Genomic DNA, 19,284 nt, shown 5'->3' with positions numbered 1-19,284 from the left:
TCGTAAGTGCTTGCCTAATCCCACCCCATGGTAAGCCTGCAACCAAGGGTAGCTGCCTTCATCATTAAATTTATTTTCAGTTGAGGAAGTTGCAACTTGGAAAACATACCATGGCAAATGAAGTCGTGTAGCAAAGCAGCTTCATTTGCTCTTCACCCACCTCAAGGAGGGTTGTCAGAGGAAGGAAATCACATTGACCATGTGTCTGCTCCTTACTAAACATTTCACATGTGCCATCTTGAGTAAGTCTCCTCAGGTCTCTTGAAGTTATTGTGATGATGAAGACATTGAGGATCTGAAGCCTGGATAGCTTGCCCCAGGGCAGATAACTGAGATGAAACAGGAGGGATTCAAACCAGGTGGCCCTGTTAAGACAGAGGCCCAGTGTAAACAGGAGAGAAAGCTAATGTGTCCACATCTAATGAAATAAATGTGGAAACTGCAAGGTTATCCATTTGACTCTCAGCATTAACCTAAGTAGGGCTTAGTTTCTTTATCTGTAAAATAGGAAGATTGAAACTTCAAGCCTGAAGTTCCATGACTCCATGATTTTTGGTTTAAAAGTACAATAGCAATATTTTAGTGTTCTGATGTGTGTTTTCCTTTAAATATTGCTTTAAAGTCACACTCTTCTAATTTTATGTCTCTAAGGAGTCTAGTTTTTTGACTCATTGTGGTTGAGAAATCTCAAAATTATTCAAAAATATACTAGAAGAGAGAGGGGTCCCAAATAACCTGAGATAAACTAACATAGCTAGAGCACAAACTTTTAAAATAAAATTAACCAAGAAATAACAGCCAGTCCTTCAAAAAGAATACACACACACACACACACACACACACACACACACACATATATATATATAGGCAAATTCTGAAGTCTCAGAATGCCACTTTCTCTAAGGATATAATCCATTCTCCTCCTCAAAATAATGTAGGTTTAAGCATCGAGAACTTCAGCGGTAATCTCTAACTTATACCTCTATCATTTAAACAAATAAAGACAAAGAATAAGAAAACACTAGTTACTCTATTATTAATTAGTCTTAGCTCTTTTCGTTCTCTTTCCATCCTCCTTTCTTCTCTTTGGTTACACTTTGGGTCCACCAAGGAGGTTTTTCCACCATTTAAGCTGGCAAACCACTGGTTTAATTCCATATCCTGCTAGTGGATAATATGGTTTATATGTGAAGGGGAAGGTGGCGAGAGGGAGATTTCAAAAAGGAGTCTTGTCGCTTAAGTAATATATTATGTAATAGAAAAGGTATAAAGAAATTATTCACTGTCTTGCTGGTCTAAGCATAATTCAAATCCCTGCACAGGGCTTCAAATTAACTGGTGGAATTATCTTTATCCACAGTTGTATTTTAGTTGACTTTCTTCTATTGAAGTCAAAAGAAAACATGACTTTCCATTCCAGAAGAAAGAATAAAACACTTTCCTTGTTTTCTATATTATTTTTGACAGACAGAGGAATAGCATAGATAGTCTTTATTCATGCACCAAACTCAATAACCCACTATAGGGAATGGTTCAAATCAAACTGGGCCACAATGAGAAAATGAAGACTTAGTGCAAGTGAATATAACTCTTTATAAATTCTGAATTCTCCTTGGACTCATGTGTGCCCTGCATTAACTCCAGAAATCAGCAGTATCGTAGAGTCATTAATCTTACAGGGAGAAATATAAACCAGGTGGGTAGACTCCTAACATCAGCTAGACCAGCCCCAGTGAAGGATAGCTAATTAGCTGCTCTGAGTGTCTGCAAATTGTTCAACATTAACTCTGGCTCCTGCCAAATTCAGTTCCAGAACAAAGCAGAGTTATTTGTGACATGTCATGTTTTTAGTATATTTGTGTTAGCAACTTAAAACATTTTAAAGATGAGAAGAAAATTCTAGAATTTTAAGGGCATCAAGCCATTTATTATATGTGACACCCATATGCCTCTTTTCTAGAAGATGCAACACAGAGCATTGTCAAGGGCTCCTGCTTTCTCAAGTTAGGCCTAATTGCTGTGACTTCCTCCTAAGAATAGCACTATCCCAGTGAATGAATGCTCACTCATGTGTCAGACACTTTGCCAGCATTATTTCTAGTCATTCTAATAAAGATGTTATAAGGAGGGTCTCATCATCATGCTTATTTTACATACGAGAAAACTGAGGCACAGAATCATGTAAGCTGTCCACATCCTCAATAAGTGGTATAGCTACAATCTGAGCTTAGGTAATTAGATGGCTGTACTTTCTCCTTCTCAATGGAAACAACATTAGCAAGCAATTAATCTAAGAAAATGTTGGAATTAACTCACAAACTTAAGTAAGAAAAGATGACTCTACTTCATCTTCATTTTTCATTAAAATTTGAAAATAGCCATTCAGAACAACCTTGGGTAAAGCACAAATGTAATACACTGGATTTCATTTAAATTAAGAGCTTCGACAACAAAAATAATAAATAAATGAATAAGTAAATAAGTAAATAAATAAATAATAGCTTCAGCTTTGCAAAAGACAATGTCAAGAATTAGGAGACAAGCTCCAGATGGAGAAGATATTTGCAAAAGATACACCTAAAATATAAAAGAACTTAAAATTCAACAGTAAGGAAACAAATCACTCGATTAAAAAGTGAGCCAAAGCCCTGGCTGTGTAGCTCAGTTTGTTAGCATTGTCTTGATATGCCAGTGTTGCAGGTTCAATCCCCAGTCAGGACACATTAAAAAAGCAACCAATGAATGCACAAATAAGTGGAACAACTAATACCTCTCTCTCTAAAATCAATAATATTTTTTTAAAAATGAGCCAAAGACCTTAACAGATACCTTACCAAAGAAGATATACAAATGGAAATACACATGTGAAAAGATGCTCCACATTGTATGACATCAGAGAAATGAAAATTAAAACAGCAATGAGCCCTGGCTGGTGTGGCTCAGTGGATTGAGCTCTGGTTTGTGAACCAAAGGGTCGCCAATTCGATTCCCAGTCAGGACACATGCCTGGGTTGTGGGCCAGGTCCCCAGTTGGGGGTACATGAGAGGAAACCACATGATGATGTTTCTCTCCCTCTCTTTCTCTCTCCCTTCCCCTCCCTCTAAAAATAAAAAAATAAAATCTTAAAAAACAAAAACAAAAACAATGAGGTACCACTAACCATCTGTTAGAATGGCCAGACACTGAATCACTGACAACAATAAATGCTGGAAATGATGTATCACAACAGAAACTTTTATTCATTTATGGTGGGAATGCAAAATGGTACAGCCACTGGGAAAAGGCAGTTTAGTAATTTCTTACAAAACTAAACACACTCTTTTCTAAAATCCAGCAATCATATTCCTTGGTATTTACCTAAAAGGTGTGTCCATGGAAAACCTTGCACATAAATCTTCATAGCATCTTTATTCATAATTGTCAAAACATGGAAGCAACCAAAGTGCTTTTCAGTCAATGAATGGATAAACTATGGTACATCTAAATAGTGAAATATTATTCAGCACTAAAAAGAAATGAGCTATAAAGCCATGAAAAAACATGAAGAAAAACCAAATGCACATTAGAAAGTGAAAGAAGCTAATCCAGAAAGGCTATATAGTGTATGATTCCAAATATTGACATTCCAGAAAAGACAAAATTATGGAGACAATAAAAAGATCGGTGGTTGCCAGGGGTTAAGGGGGTAAGGAAGAATATGCAGAACACAGTGTACTTTCAGGATAGTGAAAATAGTCTGTATGAGGGATGCATGTGATACAGGTCATTATATATACATTTGTCCAAACCCATAGAATGTACAACACCAAGAGTAAAGCCTAATATAAGCTATGGATTTGGGGTGATGATGTGTCAATGTGGGTCCATCAGTTGTAATAAATGTGCCACTCTGGTGGGGAATGTTGATAACAGGGGCAGTTTATGGAGATGTGTGAGCCATGGAGCATGTGGGAAATCTCTGTACCTTCCTCTCAGTTTTGCTGGGAACTTCAAACTGCCCTAAAAAACAAAGTCCTCTAAACACACATACGCATGCTGCAGTCGATCATCATACTCCCTCCAAATCAACACCATTGGTCTGGGTAATTGTACAACCAGCTGGACTGTTTTGATTGAATTGACCTAACACTTAAGTTTATTTTTTTAATGTATTAACTTTAATAAATAAACTAATTAGGAAGAAAGGGAAAATTCAACTCTGTTTGCATCAGTTGATTAGTTCTTGAACTAAACTGATGGGTTGTTTGAATTGTTTGACAAACTCCTTTGTGGGGTGAGGGTGCGAGTCTATGTTCTCATACCACTTGCCTGTCAGTGCAGTCAAAACTGTGTGCGATGTAGACACAGCTTACCAAGTGTTCTGAGAACTGAGGAAAGTCAAAAGTTCTTTTAAATCCATTGAGTTCCAGAGTTGCCATGTAAATATAAATTACAATTTTGCTTATTCACTTCATATTTTTCTCGTTGCTGGAGAACTTGACATGATTTTGCAACTTATAATACCACGAAAAAGTAAGCACTTAGAACTAAAACAAAACAGTTTATCTGCAGCAGTGCTTCTTCAACTATTGTCCCCAACCAGCAATACGGGCATGTCCTGGGAGCTTGGTAGAAAAGTATATTCTCAGCCCACCTCAGATCCACTAAATTAGAAATTCTGGGGTAGGGACCCAGCCATTTGTGCTTTAGTAAACCATTCGGGGGGGGGGGGTCTGATGTTCCCTCAAGACTGACAACCGTTGCCCTGAAGAAACAAAAAGAGGGGCCACCACTAGATGCCTCACCAGAACCGTTGACTTCCAATGACTACAGAGGTCTCCTGCATCTGCAGTTTTGCTTTATGTTTTTCAGTTACCTGTGGTAAACCACAGTCCAAAAATATTAAATTGAAAGTTCCAGAAATAAACAATTCATACGTTTTAAATTATGCACTACTCTGAGTAGCATGATGAAATTTCTGCATTTCATCCAGGACATGAATTACCCCTTTGTCCTGAATATCCACAATGTATACTCTCTCTGACCATGAGTCCCTTAGCAGCCACCTCAGTTATCACATCAGATCAGTTATCAGAGAGAGAGGGAGAGAGAAAGAGCGACCACATTCCCATAACTTCTATTACCATATATTATTATAATTATACTTTATTATATGCTATTGTGGTTGATCTATTACTATGCTAATTTATAAATTAAACTTTACCACAGATACGTATATATAGGAAAAAAGTGAGTACAGTATATACAGTGTTTGGACTATGCTTAGTTTCAGGCATCCACTGGGGGTCTTGGAACATAGCCCCCAAGGATGAGAGGGAATGACTGTATTGGATAACAGATCCTAACAACTTTCTTTTGTGTTTTAATTAATAATATGTGTTCTAAAATAAAGTTATTTTGTGTGTTTTTAATTCCTTTTTTCAATCTTTGGCAGTTCAACCACTGAATTTAGGTCAGACAGAACTGGCTAGATAGGGAGTGACAGACTGATAAGGATGCTTCACGTAGAGCAATTTGATTAAAACTAGCAAAATACCGAAAATCTGTAATGGCCAGTCTAATCAAACTTGTCTTTAAAATAAATTGGTCATACTGTGAGATAATTGTTTACTTGGGAATTAGCTATAAAAACTCAAAGCACTTAAACCAACTAAATGTAACTTTTTTTTTCATATAAAATACTGCCAGATTAACCTTATAAGATTGAGAAGGTTGTCTCAGCCACATAAGATATCCCCTAAGAAGAAAGGAGTGGCATATCCCTGTCATTCCTGACTGATGTCAGGGCAGGCTGCCTGCAAAATATTGAAAGGGAAACTAAGGCAGAGCTTCCCAGGAGGGTACACACTAGTGATGAGCATTTCTCCTTATGCCCTAGCATGGAAGGTTCCATTGTGCGTCTGCCCCAGATCGTGGCTCTGAAGAAGAAATACAAGGCTTACCTCTACATAGATGAAGCTCACAGCATTGGGTCTGTGGGCCCGACTGGCCGGGGTGTAGTGGAATTCTTTGGAATGGACCCTGGAGATGTCGATGTGCTTATGGGCACGTTCACCAAAAGCTTTGGAGCCTCAGGAGGTTACATAGCTGGAAGGAAGGTAAGAGAGGGGCTCCTCGTGTCTATTTAAAACTTGAACAATCTGGGGATGCTCTGAAGGGCTTATCTGGGTTCCATGAGAGCTTCAGTTCAGTTCACCACATGTCGATGGATCACTGCAGTCTCATGACAGGGGGTTCACAGCCAAGTAGCAACCAGAATGCCAAAGAGCTCACCATCTGACAATCAGAGGAACATATGATGAGTAATCATGTTATAAAAAAACAGCAACATTGGCAGTGTACACAAGCAAAGACAGCGGAAAGGAGAGGGCTGATAAACTCTGCAGGCAGCATGGAAGAAGTCTTAGAATGAATGGCAGTTTTGTAGGCAAATGATGGGGGGTTATATTTCTGTATACCAAACCAGAGAAATGATAAGGGGGTGTTACAATTCTGTAAGCAGTGTGGGTTTTGTGGCATGAAAATACAAAGCAACAGTGTGCGCAAAGATCAGATATTCAAGAGGGGAACCCTCTGCTACAATGTGGTTTTTAAAAGTGTTAATCAAAATAGTAGCAAGATTAGAAACATCCTTTTAAGGGATTTTCTCTGCAAAATAATTATCTCTCACAATTTTGGATAATTCTTGGATCAAATCTTGTCATCCTTTAAATCTACATGACTTAAAAACTCTGATCTGATGCGGTTAGACTGTTAAGTGAGTATCACTATGGTCATTCTAGTGCCAGTATCCCCAAGGGGATTGCCAGTATAAACCAGTAAATGTTTAAAAGAAATTTAAAAGGAAAGGGAAGTAGAAAATGAAATACAGTATTCCCTCACTTATTGCAGGTATTATGTTCTAGACGCCCCCCTCCGTGAAGTAAGAACCTTACATTTATTCTACACTCTTAAACCTACATAATTTAACAACATATGTATACAGTACCACAAAATCCCGCGATATAGCGAAAAATCCACAATAAATAATTAAATATAATATTTTTTAAAATTCCATGATACAGTGGGGACACAATAAGTGAGCCGCGATATAGAGAAGGGACTACTGTATTCAAAACCTGGGTTTGAGGGATAAAGGAGACAGTTGGCTGCTTCATTGTATGACAGTTTCATCTACATCCTGACTATCTCACACAGGCCTACACCTGTCCCTAAAGAGACTGCATGACAGTGGTGTTGGCTCTGCCTAGATGGGCACAGCAAACCCAACACTAGGGCATGCAGGTGCCATCAACGGCTTACCTAAAATTCCTAGTTCCTTACTCATTGTGACCAGCAGGATCAAGAGTTCAGACTCCTGATAAACCCGTTAGACAAACCAGAGAGGACAGCTGAAACAGTCTGGTCATCAAAATCCTGTGATTTAAAACAACAGATTTTATTGTGGCCACTTGCCCTGCCATGAGTTGAACAAATGCTTCAAATGTTCAGAGTTTTCATTGGTCTTTGCCCTTTGATATGTACTACTTTTTCCAAGCTCAAAGCATTGTTTTTCATCCTGTAGGAATTAGCTGGGTAATGCTAAAAACATAGAGAACGCCCAGGATCCTACAAAATTCAGCCTAATCTAGTGAAAGGTTAAATATTCCCTTCCTTGACTGAAAAAGAAATGGGATCAGAGGGTCTCAGATGTAGGAGGCCCCTTCTCCAGACTACAGTAGTTTGTGAGCTTGTGGTTTTGTGATTACTTTAGCAGCAGTTCTGAGCTACAAAAATTTTAACCAAGCGTAACTCTGTTTCCTGAACTAAAGGCACCTGAATAAACTGAAGCAAGCGGATCCTTGAAATATTGTCAAATTTGGTAGCTGTCACATTTTTTCCCTTAAGAGTTCCTTCATTTGATATCACTTTAAACAAAGGTCTGTGATTACCCTAAAGTAAGGACCAGCTCACAGTTTTCTCTCACACTCTATGTCCCAAAATCAGTAGACTATTTTCAAGGTATACTTGCTCTTGTCTATGTAACTTCTATTCATTTGCGGTAGTTACTGAGCAATTGTGAAAATTATTATTACTTGCATTAATCAGGAGGCAGAAAATGTATGCAGATATGTTTATTTTCTTGCTTTTTAAAATACTCACTTTCTGCATACTTGGATCCAGAGGACTGCATCATTCCTCTTCTTCCTGCTCTCTCTCTTCCTCCCCTACCTCTTCTTCACGTTTCCTTGCAGTCTCTGAGTTTACCACTAGATGGCAGCAAGAATTTGGAAGTGTTTGGCAGAGATCCATTAGCTTGTACTGAGACTTTCTGCCTTGAAACAGCAAGATGAAAAACCTAGAAAACATAAGGACGTTTTCATGAAATGAAGAGTGATCAGGTGATATAGGAGATCACTTGACAAGGTGTCTGTTTGTGTCATTCCCTGGTGACTTAAAAATCAGTTAGATACACATCTGTCTGGAAAATTATTTTTTTGGTCAGACTGTGACAAACCGCTTTCAGCTAATGAGCCCTAGTTAATGGAACTTTTGTTTCTGCTTTCCCTACCTTCAATTTTGAAAATTATGTTAATTTTAAGTTATGTATAGTTTCAATTTAAATCACAGTTTTTCGTCGTCGTCGTCGGCAGCCGTCCGTCTCGAGAGACGATGGTGTAGCTTCTTAAGAGTCTATCTGCACCGCCGAGAATGGCTGTGCAGTCCAACTCGGGAGTGACACGGTATCTGTCTCCTCCCGTGTTGAAGCGACATCTTGCGATGACGCTGAAGCTACAGAGCCTGGGCAGGGTGATATGGAGGGTCTGCTGTTGCCCATGCAGCAGACCTCCCCTCTCTTCGCAGCTGAAGGGTCCAAGGGAAAGACGGAGTCAATACAGCTTGGCTTCAGGTGCGCCGCAGGAGTTGCCGGTATTGACTACAACGTCAAACCGCCTTAGGGACTCCGGCTCCGGATTTTCTGTCGGGGTTTACTCCCTTAGCCTTTCCCCTGAAGAGGTATGCCGCAAGGCAGCGGAGGTTTTTTGGAGTCAGAGTTTTCCTTCTCTGATGTGCCCTGACTGGAAGATCGAACCAGCGACACTTAGCTCGCAGGCCGACGCTCAATCCACTGAGCTAAACCAGCCAGGGCTAAATCACAGTTTTTATTACCCTGAATTTTGAATAACTGTGAAGAGTTTTCACTTTGTTCTAAATTATGCTTTTTTAACTGATGGGACATAGAATTGGGCAAATGCTAATGCTTTTGCTTGAAAAAATCTTGCTACTTATCTATTTAAATAATTAGAGCACAGTTTTCAGAGTTTCAGCATACAAATTTCCCTGGATACTTTTCAGAATATGTCTCAATTTGATGGATACTACATAGTACCCAGGTTTCTAAAAAAGCAACAAAATTAACCATAAAAAAATGTTAACATGCCCATACTAGGACTTTAAATTTTTCTGAAACCCTAATAATTTAAATTTTACTATGTTCATCAGGTTCTTAGTAAATCTTGGAAGATTTGAAAATATCATTTGAGTCTAAAAAACTAAAATAAAATTAAATTACTTCCTGGCTCTTATCTCTCTTACTGAATGTCAATGTCAGGGTTAGTTGTAGGGGATCTATACATATTCTCACTAACAGTTACTAGAAGGCTCTAGAAATCTTTGTGAATGTGGTCAAGGTGATAACTACATATATCAGCAATCAGATGCATCAGGTAAGAAAAAATATTTGGAAACAAACAGGAGGAGAAAAAATGATTTGTTGTTAAGATACTACCACAAAGAGTAGATGTTTCATCTTGGCCTCAGTTTTCCTGTCACAAAGGGCCCTACAAATTCATCTGTTTACTGCCCTGACCTGGTTTGGCTGGTTTGGCTCAGTGGATTGAGCGTCGGCCTGCGAGCTAAGTGTCGCTGGTTCGATCTTCCAGTCAGGGCACATCAGAGAAGGAAAACTCTGACTCCAAAAAACCTCCGCTGCCTTGCGGCATACCTCTTCAGGGGAAAGGCTAAGGGAGTAAACCCCGACAGAAAATCCGGAGCCGGAGTCCCTAAGGCGGTTTGACGTTGTAGTCAACACCGGCAACTCCTGCGGCGCACCTGAAACCAAGCTGTATCGACTCCGTCTTTCCCTTGGACCCTTCAGCTGCGAAGAGAGGGGGGGTCTGCTGCATGGGCAACAGCAGACCCTCCATATCACCCTGCCCAGGCTCTGTAGCTTCAGCTTCGCTGGAGAGGACACTCCAGCGTCATCGTAAGAGGTCGATTCAACACGGGAGGAGACAGATACCGTGTCACTCCCGAGTCGGACTGCACAACCATTCTCGGCGGTGCAGATAGACTCTTAAGAAGCTACACTATCGTCTCTCGAGACGGACGGCTGCCGACGACTGCCCTGACCTCAACCTTTTCTCCTCACTTCAGGGAAACTGCTAAAAAGTCTCTCAAAGGTCAGCAAGATTTTGCTGTTTTGCTCACTTAGAGTTTGGAGCTGCTGTAGATGATCAGTGAACAACCCACCTTGAAGCATTCTGTTCTTTTAAGACTTTTGAGGTAAAATGTCAGGTAATTTTCTTCACCTGTCAGAGCTTCATGCCATGAATGGCTTCTTTAAAGAATGCCTGAGATGATGGGGCTAGTTTTCCTATTTTTATTTTTTAATTTTTATTGATCCAGTTGCTGAGGAGATGGGTCAAATCTGAAAACCCAATTTTGGGATCCATATTGTTCTCAGGCATGATCCTGAGTTCTCTTGCATGCTTGGTGCTGACCACTGTTTTTCACAGTCTCCGCAGGCTGACCAGAGACTTACAAATGAATAAAGCAAAGGTAACCCTCATGATTGATAGGTTGCAGGGCTGGAATTCTGGAGGAGGGAAGCGGGACAGGGCAGCTGAGTTTGGAGTGAGCATTAGCCCCACGAGCCTGTGTGCCAGACGAAAGCAGGCCCCATGCAGAAGCCAACTCTGCCCTGCGTGCTCAGCCCTGGCTGTATTTAACAGCCCTTTGAAGTAAATGGGGGTCATGGAATGAACACCAAGATGTTTATTCTAAGTGTCTCCTGTCTGATTTTCTCAGAAAAACCACCCTTGTCCTTGAACTCCAGGCCTATGGGTAGAGAAAATAATCAGGGTTTTGAATGTACAAATGGACATGGAAACTTTGGTGCGAGAAGACCTCTAACCTGCCCTGAAGGAAGACACAACCCAGACTTGCTTTGCAAAAAACCAAAACCAACTCTTAATTCCTGGCTCGTGGCACCCAATGGGGGAATGCTAAAAGGGAATACAAAAACAAAACAAAACAAAACAAAAAACAGAAAACAAGGCTTCCTTGATGCTCTGCAGAAATTAAGGAACCCAACTTTCCTAACCACAGAAGCAAATTAGCCCATGTCTATACACTCAGACTCTGATAGAAAATGGACTCAGTCTAGAAGAAACTAGATTATGGGCATGGTAGTCATAATGTCAGAAGGAAGTGATATTGCACTGATGAGGCATTTATTCAAACAAAGAATGCACATGACCTTAGCTTTATGAAATTTCTCAATTTTTGAAGGAAAATTGGGGGTGAGGACATTGAGAAGAGCCCTTTAGGGATCAAAAGCAGCCTTGTTTTGTTTCCTTGTCTGATTTTTGTCAGCAATGTCCCAAGGCTACATTTTTTCCCCCTAAGAATGCAGTTTAGTTTCCCCCTATATACTTCAGGGACCCTCACCATCCTTCCTTAAACCTTAAAGTGCCTCCCTATTCTTCATTAGACTATCAGTATTTAACAGACCACTATGAATTTTCAGAGAAGTGTATAACTCTGTTCCTTGCTCTCAAGGAGATTTCAGTCTCTTTGGAGCTATGAGATTAATAGACATGAAACAGTTGATACTGATGCAATTCAATCTGTAGTTTAGTACTATAAACACTTGAGTATATAAGGAATTCTCCTGTCCCCCCCGCCAAAAAGAGAAACAATCCCTATGGATTAGGAAAAAGTAGAAGTGAAGGTAATCTCTGTGCCTTTCTGGTCCCCCACTTCTGGTCCGAAGAAGTAATACAATGTGGTGTTAAGGCTGGGGACTCTAGAGCCAGGCTCTTTGTGTCTATAGCCTTATTATCCAACCACTATTCAGCTGGATAATTTTCTGATCCTTTCTGTGACTCAGAAATCCCATCTATAAAATGGAGATAAAAATAGTATTTACCTCACAGAGTTATTGTAAAGCTAAAATGAGTTAACACATGTAAAGTTCTTAAAAGGGAGCCTCAAGCAGCCAATGGATTTCAGCTGTAGATACATCAATGACCATATCAGCTATGTCCTCTCTTCATCGTCAGGCAATCTGTCAAATCTGGGTACTCCTTTCTTTAAAGCCTCCATTTTCCATTCTTTTCACTCAAATAATTATGGAGGAAGTACTGGGATGAAAATATTTTGTTTGATGTCTGGGTTCAATCAGTAGTTACATAAACTTAGAACATTAATTACCCTGTGCAAAACAAGGGAGCTAGAATAAAGGGATTTCAAGGAGTTTTTATATTTTGGTCCCCACCCCCCGCCCCATGTTCCCAGTTCTAAGAATCTCCAAGATCTCCAAGTTGACAATCCATTGATAACTCCCAAGAGCATCAGATATTCACTGTGTATTGTACCAGATACTATTCTAAGCACTATATATATATATATATACATATATATATATATATTAACCCATTTAATCCTTATGACTCTGAAGTAAGTATCATTATCTCATTTTTCAAAGAAGAAAACTAAGGCACAAAAAGGTTTAGTAAGTTGCCTATGGTCACATATCAGTAAGTGGCAGAGCCAGGGTTTGAACCCAAACAATCCAGAGCCTGTGCCATAATTCCAAGGTCATACCTCCCTTCAAGGAGACAACCCCTCACCACTTTTTCTTGGAAGCACTAGCTTCTGTCTCTACTCCCAACTGACTCCTCTGTTTTGGCTGATTAAGATGCCACCTCTATTCCTAGTTTTACCACATGCCCTTGCCTTGCCCCTCTTCTGCATGTGTCCAAATCTACCCATCCTTCAAGGCCAGACTACCTCCCTGAAACAGCCTTTTCCTGACTCAGTCTCACAGGAGCCCTTCCCATGTCTCCTAGTTGGCTCTAAACAGAGAAAGAAAACACTTGCTGCTGCTCAAAGGGAACACTGAACTTAGAACTGTGAAGGACAGCCCAGCTGAAGCTACCTGGAACATGGCTGCCTTTCTCTCTTTGAGCAACTCCTCCCCAACCCTGCCATCCTCCAAAGTGAACTTTCCAAATGTCATGTGGCCAGTGCCTTAGGTCAGGCCATCATCAGGCACATACTCTTCAAATATGGTAAAAACCCACTAAACAAAAGAAGATAAAAATTGAATTTTAATTTTAATATGTAAGTAGATAATAGCTGTTAAGAACTAGTTTTTCTATCCTTCTCTTTTTGGACTCCCATGCCCAGAACGTAGCCCAGAGCAAGAAGGTGAGGGGTGGGAGGTAGGGAGAGAATAAAGGGGAAAAAATACCAAACAGGGAAGAAGAAAATAGAAATGGAGAAAAAAATTAGGTGGAGAATTTGAAATTAAAAGGAGAGAGGAAATTAGAGTAGAAGCAAAGAGGGAGGAAAGAAACAAAAAAGGAATAAAAGGAAGAGTGTAAAATGAAGGAGAAAAGAGAGAAAGGAATTAAGGGAAGAAGGATGCTTGAAAGAGGAGAATTAGAATGAAGGACACATTGAAACAGGCAGGAAGGACAGGATGGAGCTACTCCATGAGCCAAGTAGAGGCATTTTGTGACCAAACAGCTGTGAAGTAGGTAACTTTCTTTACTGAAGAAGAACAATGAATGTTTAAAATGCTTTTGAACAACCATGCCACCCAGACCCCAAGAGAGATAGAAAAGTGAAGGGTAAGGAACAGTCCCAGGCTCAGAGATGGGAATAGATGTGGCCAGTGATGGGAGGGTTAGGAAGAGATGGGTCTACCCAAAGCAGATCTCCCCCTCACCCAGTTTACCTACAAGAAGGAATAATTGGAGAAGACACCTAAGTGGGATTCTAAACTGTCTTGTTATCCTAGAAGAAAAGGTGGCTGATACCTTATAGACCCCACTGCTAATATAGAAAGCCATCATCAAGCCATTAGCTTTTATGCAGAACATCCTGAAGGTCCCAGGTAATGAGCCAGTAGAGGTGGGCAGATAGATGGTATTCCCAGCTGGAGCTGAGTGCCTCCAGATGCCAGCTCTGAGGCCCTCCTGACTGTGACATTAGGTTATTGGAGCTTCTTTAGGCTCTCAACAGGCTTACCTGGGACCTTATGTTTGGCTTCAGGAGTCAGACATGCAGGTGGAGAATCATTCCTCCCACTGAAAATCAACATTCTGTAGTTAGTCAGCACTCCAAAAAGCATTGTACAAAATTCTGATAGTTCCCTGTCACCTAAGGCATAACCAGCTCTGCCTTCTGCCGCTCCATCCTCCTGCCCAAGTTTCTTTTGATCTATACTTGTTTTTATTCTTCAAGACTTAATCAATTTCACTTTCTTGCTGGAACCTTCCCTACCCACTCCAGCTAGTAAATACCCACCCTCTTCCCTCTGCACTTTATAGCCCTGTTGCATATATTAGTTTGTATATCTTGTTACTTTTCCTACCATTACTTTTCCATGGGCATAATTTAATGTAATATGCTCAATGGCAAGATCACATCCTATATTCTTTGGACACTCCTGAATACTAATCCAGTGCTCGTACATACTGAGTACTCAATATAAGTTTGGGGAATAATTTTTCTTTTATACATCTGGTTTGGCGTTACAGACCTCAACTCCAAATTTTCATTTTTTACTGAAAACCTATGAGAAAGAAACTAAGAAAAGGGATAGACAAAAAGTTTGGTAATGCCCATTGGAAACTGGACCACATTCATGAATCAAATGTCTTATGCTATGATGAATGGGGTTGGGACAAGATGTGATTATCACCACCAACACTGAGATTCACTTGCCTTCTTTTTGGATTTTTCTCCTTTATTAAAGGACCTTGTGGATTATTTACGGGTTCACTCACATAGTGCTGCTTATGCTACATCCATGAGCCCCCCAATAGCAGAGCAAATCATCAGATCAATGAAATTCATCATGGGACTGGATGGGACCACGCAAGGTAAGAGGGCCTGCAATGAGCACAGTTCCCATAAAATCCTTTCCTAGACCTCTCCCTGTGTCCTTTTGCCCCATCAAGTTCCACTCTTCTAAAATGTGTACCTTTGACTTAATGTAACCAAATTTGTAAATTAAGCCATGTGTTCATAAATAGTACCTAATACACATCATACATAGTACATAAATGTACCAGAATGCTGTCAGCACACAGAAAAAAGAAATGCTTCTTTAGAAAACTTTCTAATTTACCTCTTAATGTGATGAGAAAATTTGGATAATTTTGTATTATTAGTTGTGTTAAAATGAATCAAACAATGGTGTGTGTTTGCCTGTGCTTTCTCAGAGCTGTCAGTCAATTTAATATACATTTTTTAAATCTATCCACCTCTTTCTGTCTTTCTTTCTTTCTGTATTTCTTTCTTTCTTTCTTTCTTCCTTTTCTTTCTTTCTTTTCTTTCTTCCATGGGCGAAAAACATCCACCACTGGCCATTTGAGAATATATAGACAAAACAACACACAATGATAAGTTTACAGCCATTTCTTTGACATTGGGTCACTGCAGCCAAAGCGTGCTACTTTGCCCAACCCAAATTAACTCTATCTTCTTTCTGAAAAATTGTTTCATCAAGACCTCTTGGAAACCTCCTTCTCTCTTTCAGATATGGTTTATAGAGCTCCTACTACGTACTGTAGTGTAGGTAACAGTGGTAAATAAGGCAGTTCTTGATGCCAGAAAACCTAGTGAGTCCTTCCATGGAATTAGCAAATTATCCCAGCCCAGAACCGACCACTGGGATAAACAATGCAGCTAATGTGAGGTCCTTTTATTTAATCCAACCTTACAAGCCTACTGCTTTGATAGAAGTCTGGAGAAATCCACCATTTTTCAATTCTATCAGAGCAACAGAATATTCACATACAAATTTTACCCAGAAGTCTGCTATATAAAATAAATTAAAGCAGGGTTGATCTGTTCTAATCTCCAAACTAATGGTCCCTGTGACCTTCTACTGAGCTCTGCTGATCCCCAGGTCACTAATCTGAAAACCCTCAAGAGAGGCCTTTTTCACAAAAGCAGGAAAATGCTGGCAGAGATTTTGTTTCTCCTCCATGTAAAATGCAGTGACTGGTTGAGCTCTAAGGTCTCTTCCAGTCTTGCCTTTTGGGTTTTATAATTCTGTGTTTTATTGAACAGTCTGTGTGAAAAGGAAATGAAAATCTAATCTAGGGAAGCCACATGGTGCGATGGTTAAAAGCATAGACTGAAAGCAACTACTTGACTTTGACACCTAAGATACTAGGTAGCCTTAGGCAAATGACTTAAGTTATTTGTTTAACCCTGAGCAAGTTACTTCTCTGTGCTTCAGTTCATCCAGCTGTAAAAGGAGGGAAATATTATTGATGAGTTAAGGTTTTTATGAGACATGTAAAATGCTTAAAATCATGTCTGAAAACAATTATATAGTAAGCACTATATAATTACTTGCTATATTATTTGCTATTATTCCTGAAGTATTCAAGAAGTATTTGGACTATTGTCTCAGGGCTGCTATAGGAAGGATTCTTATGATGGAAGTAAGGTAAGACTACAAGTACTCCAAGGTCCTGTATTAGTCAGGATAAATTGTTATGCCACATAACAAATAAACCTTGAAAATCTCAGTGGCTTAATAAAACCAAGGTTTATTTTTCGTTCGTACCACATCTAATACAAATCAGACAACCCTTTGCACAGTTTTCCCTCCATGGGGGCAGTGACTCAGGTTGCTGCTAGTTTGAGGTTTGGCCACCTCCATGGTCAAGAGAAAGAGAACAACAGCCTGGAAGTGACACTTTTACCGCCTTGCTCACAATACACTGGCCAAATCTAGTCACACGGCCACATGCCAACTTGGGGAGGGTTGTAAATTAAGGGATATGGATATGATATGGATAAGCCAATTTCTTTCAACCTTTTAAAAATTAAGCTAGAAGAAGAGCTGTTTCCATTCCCATGTGAGCTATCATGTGTAAAAAGCTACCCTAACACCACTGGTTTCTCATGAAGGCATTTAACGATCCTGAACTTTATGCATTTCTTAATGGAAAACAATTATTTGAGATGTAAACTAAAGAACAAGTTCAGTGAATTGTCTTACAATGACCAGAATTATCCTTTGGTCTTATTTTAGAGATGAATAACTGGAAAAAAGTTATTTTGAAAATTAGCCTATTTCTTAAGCCCTTTTGTGTATCTATTGTCAGAATCAGATGATTTACATGTACCCCACTTGACAATCATTTCCTTCTTTCCCCTGGATTGCTTTACCACTGCATCCCAGAGAGAACTCATTCTGTGTGTTTGGTCACAGTTGAAGGTCTGCAGAAAAACTGCGTTCAAGATATAATCACTTCTCCTTTTGTAGTTGTCTATCATCAATACTTATTCCTCTGCGGTGGGAGATATTTCCCTTGGTTTTCTCTCTTAGTCTTAAAATTAAAGAATTATTTGGTTATTATTTTTAACCTCCCAGTTTAAGTTTCTCCCTTCACTACTCTTGCCATCTTAAGAGAGAAAAGAGATAAATAACTAACAGAGAAGGCTATGTGGACAGCCTGTTTCCTTAGAGCCAAGATCGGAGAACCAGGGAGAAAGAGAGGACAGTTTCTTTTCAAAGGAATGAACAAAAGGAAGTAGTAGGAAAGAAAACTGACAGAATCATCAGCCAAATTTCAGATGGTTCTGCCTGACACGTTTTTTGAAGAATTCAAAGGCACACACTGAATGATCATGCTGGCCTCATTTACGACAATGCCTGCTTTAAATAAAATGGGCTGGACAGGTTAGGAATATTGCATTAACTCACCCCTTTCTGCTGAGACTGACTCTCAGGGTAAAGTTGCCCCATGCTCAAAGGGAAGCACTATGTCACGCCGGAGCCGCCTTACAGGATCTGAGAAACAGGGCCCGGCTCCGAGCCTTCATCCTCGGCCCACTCCACTGCCACTGTGATTGGAGCCTTTCAAGGCTTTGTTTCGGGTAGAGTTTGGGGAGCGGTTGGCCAGATCTCTTTTTTGATGAATGTCTTCACTTTAATCTGCAATGCAAAACCATGCGCTTCAAAGAAAGACAAGCTACAGGAATAAGGTCAGTATTCCTTTGAAGCCAAGGTTCAAAGATGAAATAGCAGTCCCAGTGAAATGACAGTGTTTATGCACAAACAACCACCTCCCTCTGCAGCCGGGCTGCTCGCGGGGTTAATGCACACAGGCTGAGGGGCTGCAGGCCCGTCGCGCGTGCGATCCACATGCACTGAGGCCCTTTTCATCTCCTGTTCTGTCACTCTGTGCAGCACAGTGAGCCCACAGTGAAGATTTGGTTTCTCCATCCTAATGGATGTTGGGTGGTCCACCAGCAAAACCAATGCTGTAAGCCCCTTGAGGCCTAGAAATATGTCTTGAATTAATTTGGTGTTCTGAGTGTTAAAGCCAGTGCTCAGCTTAATAAATATGTCATGACTCAACTTCCATCTCGCCAGCCACTCGATTTCAGCATCAGTGTTATGCTAAACAACATCGAGGAGAGGTTTAGCTCAGGACCCGGAGCCCAGAATCAGTTCCACACCAGCTGTGGCCACTGAAAGGACCCCTCAATAACTGGGAGCCCTCAGTGACTGGCATAACTTTTAAAGAGGTCCAAAGAGATTGCAGCTCAGTCATTTTCTTCATATAAGCAGACGTTTCACCAGCAACCACAGGAGGGTGAGCCCCAAACCACACCAATGACTCCCCTAAAGCAAGCATTGTCAATAATTCTGTTATTATTTATTTAATCTTTGATGCATATTTTTCAATTATTAAGTCATTTTTTATGAGTTCCCAATCCTGTCCCTGCTTTTCCACCCTTCCTTTCCCCAACGTTGGGTACCCTGTCACTTCTCAAATCACAAAGAGGATTAAGGGTGTGTGTTCTGCAGCTAGACTGCTTGAGGCCCAGTCATCTACTTACTGTTTGCTCCATGACTGGTAAGGTGTGAATCCTCTTTAGCCTCAGTTCCTTCATTGTAAATTGGGGTTGTCAGGAGGATTGAATTATGTCATATAGATAATGAACTTAGTATGATGCTTGATACACAGTCAACACCC

At 40.2% G+C, this 19,284-nt stretch overlaps 1 protein-coding gene across 1 annotated transcript in view; it reads left to right on the top strand.

Moving 5' to 3' along the window:
- Positions 1-19,284, top strand: part of SPTLC3 (serine palmitoyltransferase long chain base subunit 3) — a 147,761-nt gene that overhangs the window by 100,934 nt on the left and 27,543 nt on the right. The window contains exons 8-9 of the mRNA XM_090285212.1: positions 5,880-6,099; positions 15,033-15,159. Coding sequence (XP_090141338.1) covers positions 5,880-6,099; positions 15,033-15,159 — 347 coding nt within the window. The remainder of the gene's footprint in view (positions 1-5,879; positions 6,100-15,032; positions 15,160-19,284) is intronic.

This window comes from Furipterus horrens, unplaced genomic scaffold (assembly GCF_987537825.1).
Source record: "Furipterus horrens unplaced genomic scaffold, mFurHor1.1.pri manual_scaffold_8, whole genome shotgun sequence".
Classification (NCBI taxonomy): domain Eukaryota; kingdom Metazoa; phylum Chordata; class Mammalia; order Chiroptera; family Furipteridae; genus Furipterus; species Furipterus horrens.
This window is presented reverse-complemented; position numbering and strand designations above follow the sequence as displayed.